The sequence below is a fragment of the Peromyscus californicus genome, unplaced genomic scaffold, assembly GCF_007827085.1.
Source record: "Peromyscus californicus insignis strain IS unplaced genomic scaffold, ASM782708v3 Scaffold_6__1_contigs__length_162567912, whole genome shotgun sequence".
NCBI classification, from domain to species: Eukaryota; Metazoa; Chordata; class Mammalia; order Rodentia; family Cricetidae; genus Peromyscus; species Peromyscus californicus.
The window spans coordinates 158,673,959-158,701,420 of record NW_026294584.1 but is presented as its reverse complement, the minus strand read 5'-3'; the positions used below and the strand labels follow the sequence as shown (position 1 = coordinate 158,701,420).

At 44.9% G+C, this 27,462-nt stretch overlaps 1 protein-coding gene across 3 annotated transcripts in view; it reads left to right on the top strand.

The window, feature by feature from the left end:
* The window catches only part of Itpr2 (inositol 1,4,5-trisphosphate receptor type 2), a 436,608-nt gene that overhangs the window by 147,257 nt on the left and 261,889 nt on the right, over positions 1 to 27,462 (top strand). For all 3 annotated transcript variants that reach the window (XM_052719262.1, XM_052719263.1, XM_052719264.1), the window contains 3 exons: positions 13,814 to 14,007; positions 18,395 to 18,524; positions 25,726 to 25,783. In XM_052719262.1, the coding sequence (XP_052575222.1) occupies positions 13,814 to 14,007; positions 18,395 to 18,524; positions 25,726 to 25,783 (382 nt within the window). The remainder of the gene's footprint in view (positions 1 to 13,813; positions 14,008 to 18,394; positions 18,525 to 25,725; positions 25,784 to 27,462) is intronic.

The following is a 27,462-nucleotide window of genomic DNA, read 5'->3' as shown; positions in this document are numbered from 1 at the left end:
CCTGATGAACCCAGAGTGCGCTCATCCTGGCTACTCTAGGTATTGCCCTAGGGAGCCCCTTGTCTCTGCTTCTGGAGTGCTGGGGCTACAGGCAGCTACCATGCCTGCTTGGCTTTGACGCGGGTTCTGGGGATCTGAACCATCAGACTTTCAGTAGTGTCTATATCATAACCATGCTGCTTTTTTTTTTTTTTTGTAATGGTGATTACATTAGGTTGAAAAGTACTCCAAGACAGGAAGTTGTTTCTAAGCGTTATAAGGAAGTGTGCATGCTGGTCATATCCCTGTGAGGATGTGAGTCAAGGAGGATTAGGAAGATGAGCGGATTTGCAGTACAGTTAGAACTGAGACCTCAGCTCAGCACATGGAGGATCTGAGCTGGGGTGGCTCTTTGGAGTTGTCACACATAGAGACAAGAGGGTCAAATATATCTTTGCAGCAGCAGCAGTTATCCATTAGCTTCTGGCTTCATTGTGGAAGAAGATGTGTGACATGGGAAAGCTGGGATACCCTGCCCAGGAGTATGACATGGGGAAGGTGGGATACCCTGCCCAGGAGTATGACATGGGAAAGCTGGGATACCCTGCCCAGGAGTATGACATGGGGAAGCTGGGATACCCTGCCCAGGAGTATGACATGGGGAAGCTGGGATACCCTGCCCAGGAGTGTGACATGGGGAAGCTGGGATACCCTGCCCAGGAGTATGACATGGGGAAGGTGGGATACCCTGCCCAGGAGTATGACATGGGGAAGCTGGGATACCCTGCCCAGGAGTATGACATGGGGAAGCTGGGATACCCTGCCCAGGAGTCATGGTGAGTGAGAGACACAGTGCTGATGCTAGCAGCTGGGGGAAGCCAGACTGGAGAAGGGCTTTTGCACAGAGCACAGTAATGGCCACTGTAGTACAGGACAGGATGGGAAAGGAAACATCAGATTTCTAAGTTCAGGCATGAAGAGGGACTGTCTGATCAGGAATTTCAAATGAGGCACTTACAGAAAAGCTGAAAGAATGAATTGCTGCTACCCCAATTTCAGTCTCTTTGACACAGCACAGAAAACCACTTAAGCCCTTCACCTTCAGTGCAGCCTGAGTCCTGAGCACAGCAAAGACTTAGTTACTACAGCAGAAACAAACGTGGATGGTCTGGACAGTTACCTTGGGAGCTCCAATTACAAGGACTTCTGGGCAAATTTTTATGTAGCTTTTCCTAGGGATATGATCACATGTCTCTTTACTTCAGAAAGAGTACCGATGACAGACCAAAGAGATAATTCTACCCAGATCTAGCTTAGTGAGCAGTGAGTTATCGAGTTATTTACAGGAGTATGTGTGACTCAAAAGCAGTGCCATCACTGAAAAGCCTACCCATCATGGGCAGCTCAGGCAAGCTCACCCCTGAATCTCCCTTACAGTTTCCTGGCAGCCAGGCAGAATGGAGCCTCCTCTCCCCAGCAATTGCTTATTGCATTTATAACCTTGATGAGGGGACTTATGGATTACGTAAAGTTTCAGGAATTTCCTGAGTCTTGTGTGTTTCATTTACTCCTTTTGTCTTAGGAGTTTTCCTTCTCTCTCTAGGAGAGAGTGTTTCAGTTCAGAAGAAGTAGCCACAAACTGTGAATGTCTCCATAGGCTCAAGTGTTTGAACACTGGATTCACAGTTGGTGTATTGTTTTGGAAGGCTGTGGAATCTCCAGGAAGTAGAATCTTGTTGGAGGAATTGGGTCACTAGGAGTGAGCACTTACCTTTATGGCCTGGTCCCACTTCTGTCCATGGTGATGTGAGGAGTCTCTGCATCGTCTTCCTACCTCCATATCTTCCCCACCATGACAGCCTGTGCCTCTTCAAACTGTGAGCCAGAAAGAGCCCTTCCTCCACTAAGTTGTTCTTCTCAAGTTCTCTGTCACACTGGAAGAGAAATAAAAGGGGTTGTGTGGTAATCACCCTCAGAAAGTTGAAATAATGAGAGTCCAGTAGATGAGAACACATGGAGAGGAGGGGATCTAAAAGACCACAGGTGGTAGCTTGGGAGCTTCTAGAATGAGCAAGGCTGGAAGTCGGGGAGAGGAGCCACATCCTCGAGTCTTATGTGCAGAGGGAACGAAGACTATGTGAGCCTGAGCATCCTCACGAGGTAAAGCCAAGAAAGAGAAGGACCTGCGTCTGTGCCCCGACCAGAGCCACTTTAGAGAAGCGTGCTGCAGAAGCCGCTGAGTGAGATAAGCTTCCATTCCGGGTGCCTGCGGCAGCTGAGCATGCCCAAGAGCCAGCATGCAGAGAGGAGGTGGGCACCAAGTCCCACTCCAAGCCAAGATGCCTTTGGTCACTGATAGCTGCTGGGAGAGGGAAAATCATTTTTCTTTGAGGATGTGGTCCCTGCTAAGTTATCCATGCTCTAGTGGATGGTCCCACACTCAAGTGTATGGGAGTGCTACAAATTGTACTCAATGAGTTAAAAAAAAGGACATGAAGTTGAGTGTGGAGGGTGGATCCAGGAGGAATTATGGGAGAGGGAAGAATATGATCAAAAAATACTGTATGAAATTCTCAAAGAACTAAAAAACCAACCAACCAACCAAACAAACAAAAAAACCCAAACAACAACAACAACAACAACAACCACCAAGGCAGTAAAGAAAAAGAATTCTCTTGGAGACAGGGGAGCTGGCTGTACTTACTGTATGGGGACATTCTCATCCTCACACTCATCAGTCTAATGCTGCTTATTTAATGTGTTGTCAGTCAGGGAAGGAAATACTGTTTTCAAGCAAGGGCGTTGACTCTTAGCCATTTGCTTAGCCTTATACAGTCATCCCCTCTCTGTGATTTAAGAGCACTGGCTGTGGAATGGATCTTTTGGATTGAAGAATTGTTTCAGGAGGAACTTTTTTTTGTCACACACAGAAGTGACAAAAAGCACATGGGCATAATGGCCGACAAATGGGACGTCTGGGGTATTATTTGCAAGTAGAACCTTTATTAAATTATACAATTGTTTTCTTTTTATACCAAAGGAAGTACAGTCCAAAGATTTTGCTTTTTCTCTTTTCATGTATATATGTGGTGTATGTTTGCATGTGTGTGTGCATGTGTGTATATGAGGTACGTGTGTTTGCATGTGTGCATGTGTGTGTATGTGGTGTATGTGTATGTGATGTGTGTGCATTCCTGTGTATGGGTGTACATGATTATGTTCGTGTATGTGCATGTGTGTGTGCACATCTGTGGGTATGCAGCATGTGGAGGCCCAAGGTTGATGTCAGGAACCACCCTCCATTGCTCTTTTACCATATTCCTTGAGGCAGGATATCTCAATCAAACCCAGAGCTGATCAGTGTGGCTATGGATGGTCTCACTAGCTGGCTTGCTCTGCAGTTCTCTGCCTTCTGAGGGGGAATTACACGTGACTTTTAAGTATTTGATCTTGGGTCCTCATACTTCTGCGGCAAGCACTTTGACCACTAAGCCGTCTTTCCAGACTCAGATTTTACTTTTTACTGATGCTAATAATAAAGGTTACATACAACTGTGACTCTCACCCTGCCCCATTCTCCTCCTCCTCCTCTTTTTCTTCTTCCTTTAATGTAATATCCACATACACATATACTGTGCTGAGACCAAATCCACTCCCTCATTCCCTTCCATCCAGCTCCTCACCTGTCTCCCTAATTTATCTCTCCCAACTTGATGTGTTCTCTCTCTTATTTTGTTTTGAGCTTTTAACATCATTTTTAATTAAACATTTAAAATTACATTACTCCACTCTTCCCTTTCCTTCTTCTGATCCTTCCCCCACACTCCTACTTTTCTCCTCAAATTGATAGCTTCTTTTTCTTTTATTATTATTGTTATATACACACAAATGCATACATTTGCAAATACAACCAGCTGAATCTATTTGAGTGTCTTCGATATATATGATTTGAGGGCTGACCACTTGGCTGTTAGATAGCCAATTAGAGGGCTCATTACCCAAGAGAAGCTAAATTACTCCTCCCTCAGTGGTCATTAGTTGCCTGTAGTTCTTTGTTTAGGAGTTGGACCCTGTGTGATTTCCTTCTGTGTTAGCATGTCTATTGATAATGTCACTGTTCAGGTCTTGTTTAAGAAGCCATATTGTTGAGGTATCAACAATATGTAGCTTCCTTGTCATTTCTAAGAGACACAATTTCACAACAGGCTTCCTGGTCCTCTGACTCTTAAAATCTTCCTGCTCCCCTCTTCCAAGATATTCCCTAAGCCTTAAGTGCAGGAGTTGTATTGTAGATGTATCCACTGGGGCTAACACCCCACAATCAGTTGGTATTTGCAATTTGACCAGTTGTGGTTTTCTGTAATGGTCTCTTTTTGCTCCAAGGAGAGGTTTCTTTGATGTGGGATGAGACTTACACGTATCTGTGGGTATAAAATGTTTTAGACTGCAGTTAGAAATCATGCTGGTCTAGCAAAGTGGCAGTGGTAGGTTCTCCTCTAAGATCCACAATATCATTAAGCCTGGGTAGTTGGCTAGGTTTCTTGTACCAGGCATGGTTTCACTCCCATTGAGCAGTCCAATTAGATAGCTGTTGGTTAACTCCAAGATATGAATGCCATTATTGCATCTTTAGAGATTGTCTTACTTTTCTATTGCTGTGACAAAACATCATGACCACCACAAAACTTATAAAAAAAAAGTATTTAATTTGGGGGTTTACAGTTCCAGAGGGTTAGAATCCATGACCATTAATGCCAGGGAGCATGGAACAGGCAGGCAGGCAGGCAGGCATGGGGGTAGATTAGTAGTAGCTGAAAGCTTACATCTGATCCACAAACACTAGGCAGTGAGAGCTAACTGGGAATGTTGTGGTCTTTTGAAACCTTGAAGCCTACCCCTAGTGACACACCTCCTTCAACAAGGCCATACCTCCTAATCCTTCCCAAAACAGTTCCAGCTGGGGACTAAGCCTTCAAATACATGAACCAATGTTGCCATTCTCATTCAAACCACCACAGGGATGTCTTGCCTTGCTGGTCATTGTTGTGATATAGGCATCAGATTGGGTTGGAACATTGCTTTACTCTCTTGGCAGCTTGCACAGCACCTTCAGGTGCTATGAAAGTTAGGAGGCCTTTATGTTAGATACAGCCTGAATCTTCCGAGGCCTGTGTCCAAAGTGTGTGGTGTCTTCAACAATAGAGACCCGCCTTCAACCTCTGAGAGGCATCCAAGGGCCACAGCAGTAGCCTATATTGTTTGGGGAGTCACTTGGACTGCCATGACCAACCCTTGATAGAAGTTTCTCATGTTTGGTGCTGGATTTTTGTTAGTCAGTCTGTGGCTCTTGTGGGATCACTGTCAGCCCAAGTGGCATAAATTCATTTAATGTGTGTGTGTGTATATGTGAAAATATAAAATAACATGATTCCCTGAGGCATTATCAAACATCCTTGGTGTTATTTGCTCCCCCCACTAGAGCCCCTTTGTTAGTATCCTTATCTGCTTGTTGTTTGGATCTATCTGGGTTCAGAGAGGAAGCTAACCCATAGCATCAGAATCTGACCACCTCAGGTCTAGTGAGGCGTCTGATTAGGGCTATCCTTTCTTTTCACAGCTGTCTCCCAGCCCTTGAGCTAGAATCTAACAAGGTAACAGATCACAGGAAACTGAAAGACCAGACAGCCAAATAGTTTCTTTTTATCATCTATTGTTTTGCTTTTCCGTAGCTCCAGCTTCTTGGTGTTTTCCATGGTTGACTGACACATGGGTCTGTGATAGTCAGTGACTGTCATCCCCCTACTAGGAAAGAGGGAATGGCACTGGGAATGGGAAACCACTAGAAAAATGGGGAGTTCCATTCTGTGTGGTTTCCTTCTCTGAGGGTTCAGGTTCATAGATTGTCCTGGTGTCATTCCTTTGGCTGTGATAAAATACCCGAGAACCAAGCAACTCAGAGGAAAGGGTTTAACCTAGTTCACAATTCCAGATTACAGTCTGTCACTGTGGGGAAGGCACAGGCACGGGAGCTTGAGACAACTGGTCACATGACGTCCACAGTGAAGGGAGAGATGCTTGCATGCACACTTGAGACAGCTGGTCACATGACGCCCACAGTGAAGGGAGAGATGCTTGCATGCACACTTGCTCAGCTTGCATGGTCCCTTACACAGCTCAGGGACCAGTCAATGAGATGGTGCTGCCTAATTTTGGAGTGGCGTTTCCCATTTCAGTAACCCCAATTAAGAACAATCTCTACCAGGAGTGCCATAGGCAAACCTGAGCTAGGAAATCCCCCTTAAGACTCTTCCAAAGTGATTAGGCTTATGTTGGGAATCATCTTCAGTCTTCTACCTTACTCACTGAGGCAGAGTCTCTCAATCAAACTCAGAATTCACCGATTTGGCTAGTCTCACCGGTCAGCTTGCTTACTAACTGTCACAGAGATGAACTGTCTTGGGACCTAGAGAATAAGACATGGGTAACCATGATGCCTGAAAGGACCAGAGTTGCCTGAGTTGATATTTAGCCCTGTGACCCACCGCAGCATAGGAGAGAGGTAAGGAGCAAGAGTGGTGAGAGGCGCTTTGGATATATGATGGCCCAGGAGGAACCCTTGTGCCAGGAGGCCTGGGAGGAAAGTTAAAGGACCTGGTGGCAAAGAACTGGGCCCTCCAGTCCTGCTTTCTCTTCCCTCCCTCCCTTCTTTCCCTCCCTCCCTCCCCCTCCCATCTTCTCCCCTCCACCCCTCCTTCCATTCCACCCCTCCTTCCATTGTTTTTGCTTTTTATTGAGACAAGTTTTTTTCTGCACAGTCCAGGCTGACTTCAGACTCAGGGTCCTCTTGTCCCAGTGTCTCGTGTTCTAGGATCTGTGTACCACCTGCTGTGGAACTCCGTTTCCTACTTTTCTCAAGTTCCCCAAGGAAGTTAGGACAAGACAGTTTGCATTTACTAAGAGCTCTACCTTAGCTTGCTGTGGTTTTATTAGCTCAAAAAAATGAAAACAAACACACAAGGCATTGTTCTGTTGCAAGGGCTTGTTTGTCTTTTCTCGTCTCAGAAGCAGACTTTGAATCACAGTGCTGAAGGTTTTAATGTTTTGAGATGGATGCCCCTCCCCTTCTTGTGTTCCCTTTCGACTCTGATTGGTGCTCTGCTCTCATTCTATCAAAAGCATCCTCTAAATTTCATTTTCTGTCCCTGTCTGTAGCTCTTGCCAGTTCTAGAGAATGATAGCTCAGCCGCTTACAGTGGGTGCACAAGCGCCTTCATCACATGAGTTAGACATCACGAGTTTTCCTCTTGCTGTTTCTGCAGCATTACAACACGGTCCTCAGCCATCTCTGGCAAGCTGCGTCTACACCTCAGATAATACAGTCATGCATAGCATGCAGTGTTTGGCCAATGTATATTTGACCACATACAAGACCATGTATGCTGCTTAGCCTAGGTATACATCAGGCTGTACCATAGGTTTGTGTAAGGACCCTTTGTGACATTTGCCCCACAGCACAGTTGTCAAGGATCATGCTGGTGTCGATAAGCCTTGCTGTCCTTTCCTGTCTTGCTCATCACTAGAATAAATGCATGTGACGCACCTTATGTGAAGTGTGCATCAGATAGACAAAACTTTTCAGAGACTCTAACTTACAAATAGATGTCTTTATTTGCTAATTTAAAAATTCTGTCTCTTCTAATGATTCTAATGGCCTAGATAATTCAGTGAGGAAGATTTCAGATTTGTTGAGCAAGAGAACACCAGTGGGATGAAAAGCTATGAGATGTCTCTGGTTCTAAAGCTGACCTGTGTCATGTCTAGTATACTGACATATACGTATTGTTTTACACAGATATTAATTAGTACAATACACTTGACTATACATAAATTGATGCTGTCCATGAATATACATACATTTGGATTTTAAAATAGCATTCTAAATATGATTTATAAAAATTATTAAATGAGAAGGTAACTTAGTAAAGTGTTTGTCATGTAAGCATGAAGATCTGAATTCCCAGAATCCATGTGTAAAGGTCACACATAGCAGTGTGTAGTGTAATCCCAGCTCTGAGGAAGCTGAGGTAGTTGAGTCTCTGGGGCTCACTAGTCATCTAGCCAAGTCTGCTTGATGAAATTCCAGGCCAGTGAGAAACCCTGTCTCAAACCAACTAACCAGCCAGCCAACCAACCAACTAACCAACTAACCAATTAATCAGCCAAACAACCAGCCAGCCAACCAACCAACCAACCAACTGACCAACTAACCAGACAACCAACCAACCAACCACTAATAAGAAGTTGGATAGTACCTGAGAATAACACTTGAGGTTAACCTCTGGTTTCTACAAACACACAAGTATGTACAGACTTATACAAACATGTGCACCCACATAAACACACACATTTTCACACACACAGGCACCTATGCACACATACTCCCCCACACCCCTACACACACACGTGCATGCACACACACATATATAGGCACTCCCATGCACACCCCCCCCCACAAACACACACAGAGGGAAGAGAGAGAGAGAGAGAGAGAGAGAGAGAGAGAGAGAGAGAGAGAGAGAGAGCTTTATGAGCTTTCTAAACATACAGGGAATAAAAACAACATGATAAATAACCAGCTCCAAACACTGCCTGGTATTTTGTACCTGTGATTCCATCTGGCCACTCACATGACATGCTTTGGTAATTGTTGTTACACCATTTTAACATGGTGTTTAGATGGCCACTGTTACCTGTGTTTGTCAGGACTTTTAGGACGACTTACAGGGTGAGGTGTATGCAAAATTCACATTACGAGACAAAGTTATTCTATAACATCTTTATAGCTCTCTCAGTCAGTGGTTGCCCATAATCACTGGACAGAAATTTTTAATACTTTTCAATCATTTTGACTCAACAGATATGGAAGATTCACTCAAGATTCATCTGTTACTATGAGATATGTCAGAAGCAAACAACACCACATGTAGATTTGAGCCCCCCCCCCCCCCACTCCCTGCTAAATTAGCCAGTACACAGTGGTGTGAAGCATTTCCTCAGCTGCACACGGGGGAGTTTACTCCTGTCTCTGAAGCTGTGAGGAGATCCTGATGCCTCTGAAGCTGCTGGGGGTGAAAGAAGTGGGTCTAGGCACTGCTCCTCACACACACGCACACACACATTATAATATATACTATAATGTGTGTGTGCGTGTGTGTGTGTGTGTATGTGTGTGTGTGTGTGTGTGTGTGTGTGTGTGTGTGTGTGTGTAATTCCATTTATATATGGAGCATATATTCCCCCACACCTGAAAAGTTAAACAAGAAAAACTTAAATGGCACCTTATGTGTGCATGCATGATATGAGAACCCACAGGACAGTTGCTTTGGTGTTTGGTGGGGAGAACTTTGGGAGACGGAGACTGACTCTAACGGCGCATGAGGGAGCACTCTGGGTGATGGAATGTTCAAGTCTGGATGGCATATGGTGTATGCGTGCATGCACTTTTGTGAGATCCCCGCATACCTCACATCCGATGCTCTAAGTTACCTCCCAGTCACAGAGCAATACTGAACCCATGCATGGCTCATCTGGCCAGCTGGGAAGAATTAACGATCAGTTTTGCAGACTAAAATCCCGAGGTTCCGAATACTGGAATGTCAGTGTTTGACAGTGATGAGAGGTGGAGCTTGGCTATGTGCTGTGAAATCCTTTCAGGTCTCTAGTGTAGGGGATGGGAAATGATTTCCTCCCAAGTCGTCCACTTGATATCCAGAGATGGTGGATGATGAGGCCCTCAAGTCCTTTCTGCTGCTGTGTAGAACGCTCTGACATGGGCAGGTTGGGGAGGAGGGGGTTTATTTTGTTTCACACTTCCAGGTCTTAGTAGTCACTAAGGGAAGTCAGGGCAGGAACTCAAGCAGGAACCATGGAGGAACACTGCTTGCTGGCTTGCTCACCTAGCTTTCTTATACAGCCCAGGCCCACTGGCCTAGGAATGGTGTCACCCACCGTGGGCTGGGCCCTCCCACATCAGTCAACAATAGAGACAAATTCCACAGGCCAATCTGATCAGGGCAATCCTCCTTCCATTGAGACTCCCTCGTTAGGTGGCTAACACACAAAGAGGACTTAAAATACAAGCTAGCTGTGGACAAATTCCAGTTCTGTCAAGTCTCATGCATCCTCGACATCCACATGTTAATAATTGTCAAACCCAATTGTGAGTCGCGATCCTGCCCCTGTGGAGTGATTCATAAGACAGAAAACTTTTAGTTTGTGCAGCTTCAGTGTTACACAACTTTCTCATCGCTTTCCACTCTTCTGAAATTGATGAGACACTTGGCCCACTGGGATAATAAAAACAATTGTCTTCCCAAACGACCCTCTGATTTCTCTCAAGGAATCAGGGGTCTGCCTTCCTATGCACTTCCCTCCTTCCCACTTTCCTTCCTTCCCACTTTCCTTCCTTCCTTCCTCTCTCTCTTTCTCTCTTTCTCTCTCTCTCTTTTTCTCTCTTTCTCTCTCTCTCTCTCTCTCTCTCTCTCTCTCTCTCTCTCTCTCTCTCTCTCTTTCTTTCTTTCTTTCTTTCTTTCTTTCTTTCTTTCTTTCTTTCTTTCTTACAGGGTCTCTACATAGTCCTGGCTGTCCTGGAATCACTATGTAGAGCAGGCTAGCCTTGAACTCACAGAGACTCACATACCTCTAAAGGCGTGCACCGCCACACCTGATGGTTTTTGTTTTTAACCTAACAATGATGATTTCCATTTTCTCAAATCTCTCAACACACTGTATCAGTTCAAATTCTTGATGTTGAGTTAATTAGTAAAAAAAATTGGAATTCTAGGGTGTCAATTTTCCAGAGAATTAAAAGATTATGTGTTAACACCTTAACTGAAAAGCTGTAAATGTTACTTAATTATGGTTGAGAAGTAGTGAGAATTCTTTTGCAACATTGAGGACTGGTCACCTTGGACTTGTCTCCAAAGTCTATAATTAGAAATTCCCCTGTGGTAAATGGATATGGAACTTCCTGCACATTTGTGATTTGCTCAGTGGACATGGGACACACTGTCTGTGTGCCTGTGATTTGTACAGGTTGGGCTGGTGTTTTTTTAAGCTGCAGAAGTTCATGGCATTAACATTTCTCATCACAAGTGAAAAATGCAGCATCTTTGAATTGGAGGCCTCTGAGTTGGCCATACATGGAAATGCCAGGGGAATTCTGTCGTCCACTTGCCACAGGCATGTGAGGATCTGGGAGGATGGGAACACACCCTCCTATCTTCCTGACTACATGTGTTACACATTAGAATGTTTTTGGCCTCTGGATTTTAATTTGTGGGTGACAGGATCTATGTTTGGGGGAAAGAATTGTCTAGGCTAGCCTTCTTTATAATAATCATTTGATTAAATGGTTATTTTCCATGCACATCTAAGTAAGATTCAGACACTGTGGGTGCCTCGGATTTCTGTGTGAGCCAGGGGCAAGGTTAACAAAGGAGCCTGTTCTTCATTAGCGTGAAAAGGCATCCGTTGGAGGCTAGCCCGTAAGCATACTCAGCAGTGAGGTAAAGGTACTGGGTGGCCCCAGTGACTTAAAACTGTCATTGCCTGGGGCCACCAGCACATCTGCAGCACCTTGCCAAGATGTGGGCTGTGCAGTGATTTGGGAGCAATGGTTGGGGTTGTTTGAGAGTCCTGGACAGTGGAGCCTCTGCCTTGGGATTATTCTAACCGAAAGCAGAGGGCTCTCATACCCTCAAGCTGCATCCACCTTTGTCCAACCTTGGAAATTCCTTTTCTGTAATTTTTTAAATCCACCCCCCTTTTGTTATCTAAGTAGCCATATAACAAACAGTTCCCAGGACTTCAAAATTAAAACCCAAGTTTATTTGTGCCTGGGATATACCCGTCAGATAAATGGCCAGTGTTCCATGCACTCTAAATCATGTTACTGGAATGTTTTCCTTTATTATCTCAGCCAGCTGTGCATTTGGAGAAGGTGATAAATTCAAAGCGGCTCCACCTTTTCACAGTGTCCTTGTGTATAGCTAGCATTGCTCATTGCCCTCTGGTCCATGCACATTCTTTTTAGCCATCTTTAATTTTTTAAAATTTATTATTTGCATCTTAATCTTGTGAGCATTCTCACAGTTTACATTCTTTTATCACTTGGAGTTCTGTTGCCCTGCGTTTCATTTTTATTCCCTTTCCTCTTGGCTTACACTCTCTGCATTTCTGGAACATTCTTTGCCAGATGCTGAGGTCTTTACTTCAAGCAGAATTTCATGAACACCCAAGAAGCCAAGACCAGTGTCTGCAAAGGAAAGTTGACAAGTGTTCTTTTGAGTCCAGTTGCTTATTGGAGGAGACAAGACGCAGCCTAGGTCGTGAGAGTGGCAGGTGCTCCCTTGACTGACGAGGGGGCGTGCTGCAGACTGTGCTGTAGTGTGGATGGAGAACATCGAGGAAAAGTCAAACTCAGAGGGAGTGACAGGCAGCGACTCCTCAGTGGACGTGTTTGTGCTTGTCATCTGTTTCTATAATGACCACAGATAATAATGTCCTTCTTGGGTTCAGGATATAAGTGAACAAACGCTAATTTGAGAATTCAGGCTCCCCCCGCCCCCACCAGACAAGAGGTTGTTTACCTTTAACCAACTTCCAAGCTCTTTTTGTGTTATGAAAGCCTAAAGCCCTTGTCTGAGTAGCAAGGAAAGATGCTGGAATAAGGCATCTGACAGTTTGTGCACTCTTGGTACCCAACCAGGACCTTCCCACCACCCTGAAGTGTTGGCAATTACTAAAACCATGTGTTTGACACTTTATCCCGGGGCAGACAGACTCCAAGCCCTCTCCCTAAGGATGTGGTTCAATGGCGTTTATCGGACCCAAAGAAAAGAAAGGTGGTTTGAGATGTAGGGAAACCACATCAGCATTGGTGGCCCGCACATGTGTAAGTACGCTTCTGACCCTTCATGGGAGGCCTGTTGAGAAATATCCCTTGGCTGGGTCTGCTGACCCTGATGTCAGAAGGTTTCACAGCTTACTTTCATGGGCACAAGGGAAGAGCTCGGCTTTAGTGTTTTGAACCAATTCAGACGATCTCCAAGTCTCTCTTAAAAAACAAAACAAAACAACCAACTAAAACCATTGGAACAGTTCTCGTGGGTGACCCTCACAAGGTGTTTACAGAGCGATGGAAGGCTCTGTGCAGGCGGAGTCCTGTATCTTCATCGTTTGCTTAAGGCACGTGTAAAGCGATGATGAGAGCCAGTGATAGTCCGAGAAACCACAGGGTGAATTTAGGGTTCCTCTGAGCCTCCAAAGGAGGCTTGTGCTCTTTGGATTCTAAACCCTCTTTGCTGTTGAAGCAGGCTCTTGTTATGTTTCCCAGGCTGGCCTAGAGCTTCTGGACTCCAGCCATCCTCCTGCCCCAGCCCTTCACAGAGAGTGACAGGTACCGTCCTCTAGATTTTAAACTTTAGGGTTGAAACATTTTATAAGAGAGCAAAGAGAACCTTATTAATTTGCTTATAGGGACTTGATCACAGTCTTTGTTTGCCCACGATTAACTTGCTGTCTCTTAGAGATAAAACCATTTCTTTTTCTGGTTTGTCAAACCATTCTACAGCATGGTGACCCCCACCACCCTTCAAACTGCTACATCCCAGCTTTTATAAAATGAATGGAAACTTAGAAATCCCCAAGATGCAGCCAGTTACATGTGGGTGTGGAGAATGCAGCCAAGTCCTCATAATGACATCAATGATCTGTGCTGAAGCTGTGGCCACCATGTTTTGCGTGTGTTGACTGAGCCCTCTTCTCGTGCTAGGCAACAACGTCATGAGGACCATCCACGGGGTGGGAGAGATGATGACACAGATGGTACTCAGCAGAGGCTCCATCTTCCCCGTGAGTGTGCCTGATGCTCAGCCCAGCATGCACCTCAGCAAGCAGGCGAGCCCCGGGGAGCAGGAGGATGTGACAGTGATGGACACCAAGCTGAAGGTCATCGAGATCCTACAGGTGTGTCCTGTGGCTTGACACTGGCTTCACTTAAGCTTTGGGGTGTGTGTGTGTGTGTGTGTGTGTGTGTGTGTGTGTGTGTGTGTATGTGTGTATGTGTGTCTCTGTGTGTGTGTCTGTGTCTGCGTGTGTGTGTGTGTGTGTGTGTGTGTGTGTGTGTGTGTGTGTGTGTAGCACAGAATCACGTGAAACTTGCATCAATCCTCCTGCCTTAGCTTTCTGAGCACTGAGATTCCAGATGTTAGGCACTGTATCTGGTTTTGCTGTGTAAATATATTGAAATGCTATTGGTGTAATGTGATTCTGAAATGCTACTGGTCTCATTTTATTCTGAGAAGCCATTGCCCCATTTTACTATGGTTTTTAAGTGAAGAGCAGAGCTGGCAATCAATTCTCCTCTCCACACTTACCTGTTGTTTTGTCCCACGAAGTACACTACTGATGCCTCCCAATTGTAGAGTGCTCTGAGGGTGATAAAATTGCTTTCCTGTGTGTTTATTATCAGCTAGTATTGACCCTGATTGAATATTTTCTTCATTTAAGAAAGATTTTTAAAGCATGCATATTTAATGATGGAATTCTAATCATTTTCTGTTTTTAATTGCTTGAAACATGTTTGTGAATCCCATGTATTCAGATTTCCTGTTGTTACAGAAAACTCAAAAATTTTATGTCACACACATTGGTATACTCCTGTAATTCTAGCACTGAGGAGGTTGAGGCAGGAAGATTTCTGTGAGTTCAAGGCCAGCCTGAGCAATAAAGAAAGACCCTGCTTCACTGCCCCCATCATTAATTAACAAACTTGTTAATGCTGATTTTATTACTTTACACAATTACCTCTCTTTGTTTTTCTAAGGACCTGGGGATGTTTTTTTTCACATTAGCCAAGTTTAATACTTAACGTTATCAATTTAATGAGCTCAGTTATTTTGTGTACCAGACCCTTCTATGATTTCTAGCATTTTAATTTTGAGGTAAGTCTGAGAAGCAGGCTTATGCTACCTTTGTTATAGCATTTATTACAGAGTCGGAGAATGGAGCCTGTAGCTTTCAAGACTATCTTAAGAATGTGAAAAGAGTTTCCCAAATCTTTCGTCATCATCTAACGTAGACTGAGCTACCAGAAGTAGGTCAGCAGTCCTGGAACGCTCCGTGCATTTTTCATTCCAAGTAATTAGATTTATAATCATAAAGCATTTCCCAGTTCCTCCAGGGTTTCCAAAGGCCGAGTCCTAAGAAATGTTGGCAGGCTTCCCCACCCTGTGTTCATGGCCTTGAACACTCATGTCATGCTCTTATCCGGGATCTGAGAAAGGGACTGAAGGGGCCCTCAGTTCAGCTCACCCCTCGTAGCATGGTGGATGACCCCGATGCGTGTGATCCCTTTGTCAGCTGTGGCTTCAGCAACGGTCTCTTACAGGGCCAGTGGGAGGTGGTGCTGGGCGGCTGCAGCCTCACTGCGCCTCCTCCCAGCACTTGAAGAAGTCTCTCTGAGCCTCTATTGCTGCCTGACTATCCACCCAGGATCTCCTGTACCACAGTGTGATGCTGCCAACCTGCTGCCTTCTGAGAACATTCAACAAGTCCTCGGTGGCCACACTCAGGCTGCTGCTGGCTCTCTGCCAGCTCTCCCTCCTCAGGGGCCTCCCCTCTTTACCTCATTTAAGAACAGGTTTTTCAGTGAGCATTGTTTTATTATTACCCTCTGACCTTATTTAATCTCTCCACCTTTACATATTTTTGAATTTATTTTTATTTTTTTTAAGGCAATGTTCATTCTGTAGCCCTGACAAGCCCAGAGCTCACTATGGAACTTAGGCTGCTCTTGAACTCATGGGAATCCTCCTGCCTCAGCACCCCCAAGTGCTGAGGATGCTGGGATTATTGGTGTGAGCCACCATGCTTAGCCTTTTCTCTGCCTTGTTTTCTGCCTCTTTATCTTACACTGTATCTGCATCTTCATGATTGGACAAGTTAGAGGAGCAAAGGTTGTGAAATGAGATTCTGTGAGCACTCATCTCCAACAGAGGTGAATGCTTCATTAGTGGTTCACATTGAATTCTCTCCCCCGCCCTTTGGGCACTTGAATTAAAAAAAAAACAAAACCTTGCGTGTTAAGCACCCATAGCCTAGCTCTGTCTCTGCTGTCCTGCTTCAGGGCCAAGCCCTAGGCCCTTCCTTAGTCTACTGTTCCCAATGTTGCTCTGCCCTACACCCTATAAATGCCCATTCACTGGAGTCTCTTTATCCAGTGTGTGTCATAGTCACAGCAGGTTAATAAAAGAGTCACTGTGAGGTTTGTCCTTACTTCTGGACTTTATACTCCTCAAGAATCACGTTTACAACCTGGCTACCTTCAAATGTTATATTAAAAAGTGTTTTTAATTTCTGTGTGCATGTGTGTATGTGTGTGAGGGAGGTATGTGCACATGAATGCAGGTCCCCACAGAAGCCAGAAGAGAGCATTGGATCCCTTGGAGCTGGAGTTACAGGTGGTTGTGTGCCATCTGAGCTGGGTGCTGGGAGTCTCCTGTAAGAGCAGCATGTCCCCAGTCCTGTAGGCACCTTTTCCACACCATCTTCCTCACAACCTGACTAGCAAATGCGGATAAACTTAACAAAGAGTAGCTGATATGAGCTTGCATCCATCCAGATGCAGCAGAAAGACCTTCAAAGCGTGGGGGAGAAGATGGGCAGAGATGGAGGGAGAGGTGGGGGGAAAAGGAAGGGGGAAGTCAGAAAGGATAAAGATAAGGGAGAGAGAGAGAGAGAGAGAGAGAGAGAGAGAGAGAGAGAGAGAGAGAGAGAGAGAGATAGATCCAGATCCTGGCCTTGGAATCATAAGAAGCATCATATGCACACGTTCAGTGTCTTGAGAGCTTGCTCTTGTGGGTAGAGAAGAGAATGAAGGTGCAGTGGACTCTGAACAGACGTGAGGATGCAACAGGAATCGTGTGTGATGCAGTGACCTGGGACAGAGGAATCTGAGCACTGAAGGGGGGGCGGGGCCTGGGGAGGAAGGGTGGGCCATGGAAACAAACAGAACATAGGAGGCAGCTTTTCTAAAGCCTGGGCTACCATAGTGTTTACTGTTCCAGGAAGGAGGCCCTTTGAGAGTGTGGGACACTGGTAATAGCTGTGCTCAGAAAATCAGGCTTATCACAGGCTAGTTGCCAGGAAGGCAACTAGAATCCACAGCACACCCTCCTGACGATCCACTCTGGTCCTGTGCCTCAGCCTCCTGCATGCCACTTCCTAACAGAGTGGTCCCTTGTTCTCTCAGGCAGATACTTGCTCCTTCCAGGCAATGTTGGGTTCCCCAAGGCCGCCAGCAGAGCCTGGGCCTGAAGGGCTACTTCATTACTGTCCAACATCAGCCACTGAGATGATGATAACAGAAATCCAAGGAGACAGGAGCACAGTGGAGAAACCCAGGACCCAGCATTGCAGCCATCTGGCTGGCCTGGCTTCTGGGCAGATGTTAGGACTGGATCAACTCTGCTATAGTTGAAGCCCAGCCTTTCTGTGCACAAAAGCAGCTCCAGCATTTTCCTCTCAGCAAAGGAGATTGCCCGTGTGTCTGGGATCCTATCAGCATTACCTCTCTAGACCCATAAGATGCCCCTACATGGAGTATCCAGAGAGCAGTTGTGGGGCGTCAGGTTTTCTTGGTTCTAAAACTCGATGTAGACCAGGTATGGTGGCACACATCTGCAATCCAAGCTCTTGAGAGGAGGAACAGAAGGAGTTCAAGGGTATCCTCTGCTACATGGGGAGTTTGAGGCCAACCTGGGCTACAGGAGACCCTGTCTCAAAACCAACCAACCAACTAAAATAAACAACCAAAAAAAGAAAAAAATGCAATCACAAATTAATTAATTAATTGTGGGCTTTCATTATTACTGACCAACGAAAACATATCCGTTTCCTTCATTTTAAAACTGACAAAAATGGTCAACAAGTGAGAGTTTGTAGTTTACAAATAAGATCTCCAATTGGCTCATTTGGGAGATTGACAGCACTGTGGCTGGTGTGTGCCATGACTTGCATTAAAAATTCATTATATCATGTATGAGGTCACATGTATGACAGTGTTCTCTGTGGAGGTCACGTGTATGACAGTGTTTGTATGGAGGTCACATGTATGACAGTGTTTGCTGTGGAGGGCAGAGGTCAACTTTGTGGAGCTGGTTCTTTTACTTTTCATGAGTTCTGGGGATGAACCCGGTTCCCAGGCTTTCTTGGCGAGGGCTTTACCACTGAGCCCTTTCCCCAGCCTGTGGCGTGTGTACGTGCTGTGCGGACGGCTGTGCCATCTTAGCAGAACGGTGGCGTCTTTCAGTACGCGCTAATGGGACTGAGTTTGCCGTGTTAACTCTTCCAGTTCATCCTGAGCGTCAGGCTGGATTACCGGATCTCGTACATGCTGTCCATATACAAGAAGGAATTTGGGGAGAACAGCGACAACGGTGACGCCTCTGCCAGCGGCTCCCCGGACACGCTGCTGCCGTCAGGTACCTTTGCGACAGTGTTTATCGTTTGCATTCTGTGTCTTTTAAAATTATCCTAAATAATACTTGTTACTCCTTGGAAGTTCCATGTATTTATAGAATGTATTTCGACCATCTCCATCCATCACCAGCTCCCTCCCTCCCCCACCTGCCTCCCTCCCCTGTTTGTATCATTGACAACCCTGGGATCCAGTTAGGGCCGCCCACATGAACATGGGTGTGTGGCCATTCACTGGGGCACGGTCAACCCACCAATATCCACGCTAGATACCACACTGGGCTGGTCTTGTGGAGGTGACCTCGGCTGCTGTGAGTCGGTGTGTGCACCAGCCGTGCCGTGCCTAACACCAGCATCCCACAGCACTCCTCCCCGTCTACGGACTCTTACACTCTCTCTGCCCGTCATCTGTGAGGTTCCCTGCACCTGGGACTGTGGGAGGTTAGAGATGACCCATCCCCAGCTGAGCACTCAGGGTTATAGACCCCGTATTCCACCAGTTCTCTGCACTGACCATCACCCACGCAAAAAGAAGCTTCTCTGACCACAGCTGAGAGCAGCACAGATCTCTGCATGTAAACGTAAACATTTCTTCTGTTTCTTCTGTACTGGGATGTTCAGGTCTTGCTGATGTAGGTTGGCTGTACAAGTTTACATTCCCACCTTCTCCACATCCTCTCCAGCATAAGCTGTCTTCAGTGTTTTTGATCTCAGCCATTCTGACAGGTGTAAGATGGTATCTCAGAGTCATTTTGATTTGCATTTCCCTGATGACTAAGGATGTTAAGCAATTCCTTAAATGCCTTTCAGCCATTTGAGATTCTTCTGTTGAGAATTCTCTGTTTAGCTCTGTAGCCCATTTTTTAATTGGATTGTTTAGTATTTTGAAGTCTAGCTTTTTGAGTTCTTTATATATTCTGGAGATCAGCCCTCTGTCAGATGTGGGGTTGGTGAAGATCTTTTCCCATTCTGTAGGCTGTCTTTTTGTCTTATTGACTGTGTCCTTTGCCCTACAAAAGCATCTTAGTTTCAAGAGGTCCCATTTATTAATTGTTGCTCTCAGTGTCTGTGCTACTGGTGTTATATTTAGGAAGTGATCTCCGGTGCCAATGCGTTCAAGACTACTTCCTACTTTCTCTTCTATCAAGTTCAGTGTAACTGGATTTATGGTGAGGTCTTTGATCCACTTGGACTTGAGTGTAGCTAGAGTTTTCCTGCCTGGCCCACAGTCAGGACAAATCTCTGTCACCCGCCAGTCCCGCAGCATCTCAAACCCGACCAAGTAAACACAGAGACTTATATTGGTTACAAACTGTATGGCCATGGCAGGCTTCTTGCTAACTGTTCTTACAGCTTAAATTAATCCATTTCCATTAATCTATACCTTGCCACATGGCTCGTGGCTTACCGGCATCTTTACATGCTGTTTCTCATCATGGCGGCTGGCAGTGTCTCTCTGACTTAGCCTTCCACTTTCCAGCTTTATTCTCCTCCTTGTCCTGCCTACACTTCCTGCCTAGCCAATGGCCAATCAGTGTTTTATTTATTGACTAATCAGCAACACATTTGCCATACAGAACATCCCACAGCACTCCCCCCCCTTTTTTTTTCAAAAAGGAAGGTTTTAACCTTAACAAAGTAAAATTACATATAATTTGGGAATTTGGGCGTAGCTTCTCTTACTACTTCCTGCTGGAGGGGGGCGCTGTATCTTATGGGGATAGAAAGAAAATTTTAGGATTATGGAGTAGTCCCTGAGGGTGTATCATCTGAGCCAGTCGCCTTGAAACGGTTCTGGATGTTGGATCATCTGGGCCATGGTGTCATCGGAGACCTTTCAGGGGGTCTTGGCTGGTCAAACCTGATGTATCTTAATCTGGAACAAATCCATAGCCTCTGGCTTTCTGTGGGAACAAAAGCAGAAACTCTTTTCCAAAGCAACATATCCTTATATCCAAATTTTGAAGTCAAGGTACCTTTAAAATATACATTTTGGCATAACTCAACAGCTTTTACAATCAAATGTTTTTCTGCAGTTAAAAATCCCAAAGACAACACAATCCAGATTTGCTGTGTAATATTCATCTTTACGTGGCTTATTTTTTATATTAATTTTACTGTCTCTTTAAAGACTTTATTTTTTAAAACGATGTATTTGTTTCTGTAACTGTATATATCACCTTTTTAATCTCTTTCAAGCCTACGTATATTTTACACACATTTTAAACTATTACATCTGAATCTGTCTTATTGTGACTCTATTGCTTTAAACTGCAGCAGCTGTGGCTGCTGGCTCTGCCCACCTCAGCTTCCCAACATGGCGGTGGTTTACCGCCAGCTCTGGGAGCTATCGTTATCGTGGGTCTATGCTTTTATCCAAGCAGCGTGTAGCCCAGAAACCTCCTTTTTTTGTTTTGTACTAGCAAAGGCTAAATCCACCATGCAGCTCAAAGTGCCACTTTTAAAGGCCCCACTCCCGCCATACAGCAGGTCGAGCGCGCACGCAACCCACAAGTAGCTCAAACCGGCAGCTGCCGCTCATTTGAGAGAGACAATTAGGAACTGTTTTTAGCTCCGTTTTAGAATCTTTTTTCTCAGTTTTTAGGTGGAAACTCTTGCCACCACATTTTGTGCATAGTGACAGATATGGATCTATTTGCAATCTTCTACATGTTGACATCCATTTGTGCCAGCACCATTTGTTGAAGATGCTTTCTTTTTTCCATTGTATAGTTTTGGCTTCTTTGTCGAAAATCATATGTTCATAGATGTGTGTATTAATGTCAGAGTCTTCCATTCAATTCCATTGGTCCACATGATGGTTTTTATGCCAGTATCAAGCTGTTTTTATTACTGTAGCTCTTTAGTAGATCTTGATGTAAGGAATCATCATGCCTCCAGAGATTGTTTTATTGTACAGGATTCTTTTAGCTATCCTGGGTTTTTTTTTTCCATGTAAAGTTAAGTATTGTTCTTTCAAGGGCTGTGAAGAATTGTGTTGGAATTTTGATGGGGATTGCATTGAATCTGTAGATTACTTTTGGTAAGATTGCTATTTTTACTATGTTGATTCTACCTATCCATGAGCATGGGAGATCTTTCCATTTTCTGACATCCTCTTCAATTTCTTTCTTCGGAGACTTAAAGTTCTTATCATACAGGTCTTTCATTTGCTTAGTTAGAGTTACCCTAAGGTATTTTATATTATATATTTGTGGCTATTGTAAAGGGTGATGTTTCTCTGATTTCTTTCTCAGCACTTTTGTCATTTGTATATAGGAGAGCTACTGATTTTTTTTTTAGTTAATCTTGTATCCTGCCACCTTACTGAAGGAGTTTATCAGCTGATAAGTGGATACTAGATGTGAGGCAAGGGATGGCCAGACTGCAACCCACAGCTCCAGAGAGACTGGCTGGAGGGACCCTAGGAGGGACACATGGATGGCCCAGTGAAGGAGAAGTGGATGAGATCTGCATGAGCAGACTGGGAGTGGGGTGGGGTGGTATAGGGCGAGGAGTGGGGGATGAGAACATAGGGAAATGGAAACAACTAGTAAAAACAGTTAATGAATAAAGAAGCTGTGAATTTGGAAGAGACCAAAGGAAGAATATATAGAAGGGCTTTGAGGGAAAGTGAATTGTGATATGATTATATTATAATTTCAAATATAAAATACTTTTTAAAAGATTTAAAAAACTGTCTCGAAAAATTAAAAAGAAGAATAAATTAAAAAAGATAAACGTAAACATTTAGAAAGCTTTCCGGCAGCACAGGCATTTAGTAAACAGCAGTGGGTTCCAGGAGAGGGCCTGTGGTCTTCCTCCTGCTGTGCATCCTCCGTCCAATCAAACGGTGCTGGTTGCCCCACACCCATCCTCCCCTGCCAGCATGTCAGGTTGCAGCGTGCAGGGTCCAGCACTAGGTGGGACTTGCAGTGTTTTCTCCCTGCACCGTACCTTTCGGCTCCTGGAGGCTGGCCCGCCGGAGAGCCAGCATCCTGCTCTGTGGAGTTGGTTTCTCTGGTGTCTTCAGCCGTTTAGTTTTGGGGCAGCCAAGAGCAAACAATAATGTATGTTGTTTGGGCCCTGGGGTTGCTCTCATGGATCAGCCACTCACGGGGAGGTAGTCTGTGCCTTGCACTGAGATTTTAATTTAATAACCCGTGTTTTCTAGAAGTAGCACTGTCTACTCATTCTGTTCAAATTACATATGTACATACATATATGTGTGTATGTGTACATGTGTGTTGTCTGTATATATGTGTGTGTATATATGTATGTGTAGACAGATATGTATATACACATGTGTGTATGCATGCACACATGTATATATGTGTATGCATACATGTATATATACATGTATGCATATATGCATATGTGTATATAGATGTGTGCGTAATACATGTATATATACATATATGTGTAGATGTAACCAACCATCTTATTAAATAAGAAACACAGAGTCGATTCAGAGAAGAAAGCCAAGAGGTCAGAGCTAAGAGCCTCACCCTTCCTGCTTCAGCGATCCTCTTCAGTCAAGAGAGCTCTCCGAAAGGGACCTACTTCCTGTGTGTGTCTTTATATAGTCTAGCTGTTCTGCCTTCTCATTGGTTGTAAACCCAAACACGTGACTGCCTCGTCACTGCCTGTATGTACCGCCCTCCAGGTCCTTAAAGGCGTGTGCCACCGCCCCCACGCACTTGCTATGGCTCTAATAGCTCTGACCCCCAGGCAACTTTATTAACATACAATTAAAATCACATCTCAGTACAAGTAAAATACCACCACATATATGTGTATGCATACATGCATGTATATATGTGCATGTATATATACACATGTATACATGCATGTGTTGTATATATATGCATGTGTGCGTATGTTTGTATTTAAATTAGCTTACAAAATAATGGCTTGCCATAAAGCTTCTTCGTGATCCTTGATTTTTGCATTCTGCTTTAAAGACCCCAAGCACCTTTCATATCTATCTTAAAACAAAAGTATTTCTGTGTTAGAAGATGACAGTCTCTGCCAGTTGAAACTGGGAATTTGCTGAATTTGGCACTGCGTCCAATGCGCCTGTCCAGAAGCTGCCCCTGCTGTGGCAGGCAGAGTTGCTGTTATGCATTTCCTGATGATGAAAGCCGGGTGGGGGGTGGTGACTGGGAAGATCAGTCACTGTTGCTGTGACAAAAGCAATTAAAGAAGAGGTTTTATGTTGACTTGTTTGAGGAGCCAGTTCAGTGTGGAAGGGGCAGCAAGGGGCGGGGCAGTGCGGCGTGACACGCGTCTCCACAGTCAGGAGGCGGGGAAAGGTGGGTGCTGGTGCTCTGCCCACTCTGACCTTTTCAGTACAGGACTCTAGCCCTTGGGGTGCCACCCACATTCAGGGGGATCTTCCCACCTCAGTCAAACCTTCCTGGAAACATCCTCACAGGGGCAGCCAGGGTGTTTCCATGGTGATCTAAACTCAGGCAGGTTGACAGCCAGGGCTACCAAGTCATCAAAGCCCCAGACCCCTGAGACCTCTTCAGCTGCAGAGTCTGAATCCTTTGCACATTCTGTTCTTTTGGTGAAAATCTGAGAACAGTGTTCATGCCTGGATCAAAGAGCAGTGTCAAGTGCAGCTGAGAAGGCATTTTGGGGGAAGCCATGGTTAGCCTGAGAACAAAGAGGAAGGGCCCTGAAGGCTTGCCTGTGGTGGTGCTAGGGCCTGGTGTCTTTGCTTTGGAATCCTACCTCATGCTTAAAAATCTAAATGTTTCTGAGACTTGAAACACAACCCGAAAGAGCATAAAGAATGGCCATAAAATTTTGAGGCTGTAGAAAGGACTTTGTGAAGACAGAGATATTAACTCACCTTTCTCCTGGTTGGTCCAGGTCAGTCCTGGTGGGCTGTCAACTACATCTTAGGACAGCCAGCCAGTTAACAAAGCTCTTCTGAGGCTGGCAGTTGTGTATAGATGGGAAAGTCCTGAACAGCGTTAGGAGCCACCTCCCTCTCCAACCAGTCAGACAAGAACAGTTCCCCGAGTGCTCGTGGATGACAATGGGGCCCGACTGCTGCCTCACCACCCGCCCCTGCCCCTGCTCTGCAGCCAGCCTTCCCTGCAGACCAGCAGCCACCATTCCAGGCAGGCAAGGAGCCACTCCTGACACCCCTGCAGAAACAGCACCGCTGTTTCCCAGAAGTGCGGAACCCCAAAGGGCTGTTTCCAGGAACAGTCAGGCAGGACCAGAAAGTCATGCTGGCGGCCGCATTGACAGAAACGTAACGGTTATTGACTCCCAGAAGCCAGACTTCTGGCAACATGCGCTCTGAGTGTCGGTAAAGCACACAAGCAGAGGTTAAAGGCACCCCGGAAACTCCTCTCTCTGGTGGAGCCGATTGCTCTCCCGTGCCATCGCTAGTGCGCCCTGTGTGTGTGTTTGTGTAGGAATACACACATGTGTTTGACATATCAAATACACACATACATACACCTATAAATCAGAGCACCTTTGTAAAGATGGCTGTTGATCCATTTGATGGCAGTAATGTAAGCATGGTATATGTAATGTAAGCACAGCTTATATTAAAGTATTAAAGGGGGAGATAGTACATTTGCAGCCTGGATTCATATTCAGCATCTGAATATATACACACGCATGCAGGAACTTCAGTTAAGATGTTCAAGTTTGTTCCAGTTTGCTGTGATAAAATACTCCAATAAAAAGCAATTTAGGGGAGAAAGGGGTTTGTTTCAGTCTCTGTTTCCAGGTTATGGCCCATCATCACAGGGAAGTCACAGAACATGCCCTTGAGAGAAAGGGTCATGTGTCCACAACCAGGATGAGAGAGAAGTCAATGCGCACATGCTTGCCCGCTTGTGCTCTGCTTGACTTGTGTACAGCTCAGGACCTCCTGCCTAGGGAATGGTGCCACCCATGGTGGGCTGGATCTTCCCACATCAATGAACATTAGTAATCAAGACAGCCCTCGACATCCTAACCCAATATTCCTCATTGAAGTGTTTTCCTAGGTGATTCTACATTGTGTCTAGTTGACAAAGCACCATCACACTGATTTAAGTGGAACTATATTGTAATTTTCTGAACTGTTAACATTTGGTGTCACAAAAAGTATGAAAATAAAAAACATCTTCAAGTAAACGACTATGAACATGAATTAAAACAAAATGAAGACTTTTTGTGTTATCTTCACAGCTATTGTCCCTGACATTGACGAGATTGCGGCTCAGGCAGAAACCATGTTTGCTGGAAGGTACTGTAATGAGTCTTTATCTTATATGCGAATGTGTCTCACCTAGAATTTTATCCATAGTTTGCTATCATTCGTCTTTTTATACGTATTTAGATACTCCGATTGCTGCTAACATGATTTCTGTCAGAAATGAAGCTCGGAATTTACTCTAGAAGGAAGAGTATGACTCTTACTTAAATCACCTTAAAAAAATGGGAGAAAAGATCTACATACTTAACTCTCTCAGAATTAGCTTTTCTTTCCTTAGATGATGGCAGCACACAGATGCCTGTCAGCCCCCATAGAAACAGTGTGGTATCTCATAACACATTGCGTCCAAGAGTCTTAGGTAGCGGAGGCAGAAAGTGGCGTCTTTTGATGTCATCCTTAACTTTACAAGTGAGAAATCAGACATTCCATGCCAGTTGGAAGTGTCCACGGTGGAAGAAAATGACTGCTCTCCTTTGCTGCCACATCCCTGGCATGTATTGTTGTCAAGTTTATTTTTCAGAAATGATATAATAGCAATCAAAATGAGCAAGTAAATCTCAGGTAGAATTACTGACATTCATTTTTATTAGACCTTAGATAATCCGAGGAGATAAACATGTCCACATTGAGCTCCCTACTGCCTCTTTTTCCTAGAGAGGGAAAAAGAATTAAAAATTAACTGTCAGGTGCACAGGTCCATGCTAGCCTGGGCTACATAGTGAGGCTCTGTCCAGGGGAGGAGGGAAGGGAGAAAAGAGGAAGGAGGGAGGAGGGAGGGGAGGTAGGAGGGGAGGGAGGAAGAAAAGAGGCAGGGAGGGAGGAGGGACGAGGGAGGAAGGCGGAAGGACAGAGCCCCCAGAAGATCCATCATCTAGTGAACATTTGTATAGCCTTATTGTTCTATTGTTATGATTTCCTATTGAAATACTTATTATTCTGGGGAAGAAAGGTAAAGCCAGTCTATGATCTTATCTTAACACACAGACATGAGCTGCATAATGTCACTTTGGCCATTGACGGCTCCAGGTGACAGATCCATGATAGAACTGTGTTCTATAAAATGGCAAGAACTGAAAAGTTCCTAGAGACCAGGGACTTCACAGCCATCCAGTTGTCAAGAGTGCAGCGTGTTAGTGTGGTGTCTGTGGAGGAGCTTGTGGACAGTGCCACACAGCCAACTGTGTCAGTGTGTAGCACATGTGGTCACAGGTAGAATGGAGTACTTGAGTGTGACTGTTACTTGCTTATGTAGTGAATATACTCTTAACTATAATTTTGATGTGTGTGTGTGTGTGTATGTCTGTGCATGTGTGTGGATATGTGTGAATGCATGTGTGCATGTGTGTGAGAGTATGCATGTGTGTGAGAGAGTATGCATGTGTGTGAGAGAGTATGCATGTGTGTAAGTGTGTGAGAGAATGTGTGCATGCATGTGTGTAAGTGTGTGAGAGAATGTGTGCATGCATGTGTGAGAGTGTGTATGTATGTGTCTATGTATGTGTGAGTGTGTGCACGTGTGTAAGTACATGTATGTGTGAGTGTGTATATGTGAGAGAATGTGTGCATGCATGTGTGTGCATGTGTGTGATCAGCAGCAGCTCATGCCCCTTGTCTCCTGATTGCATCACTTCCCTTGTGCTACCTTGTTCATCGTGATCCTAGAATCAATACATTATCATCTGTCATCTATGTATCATCTATTTATATCT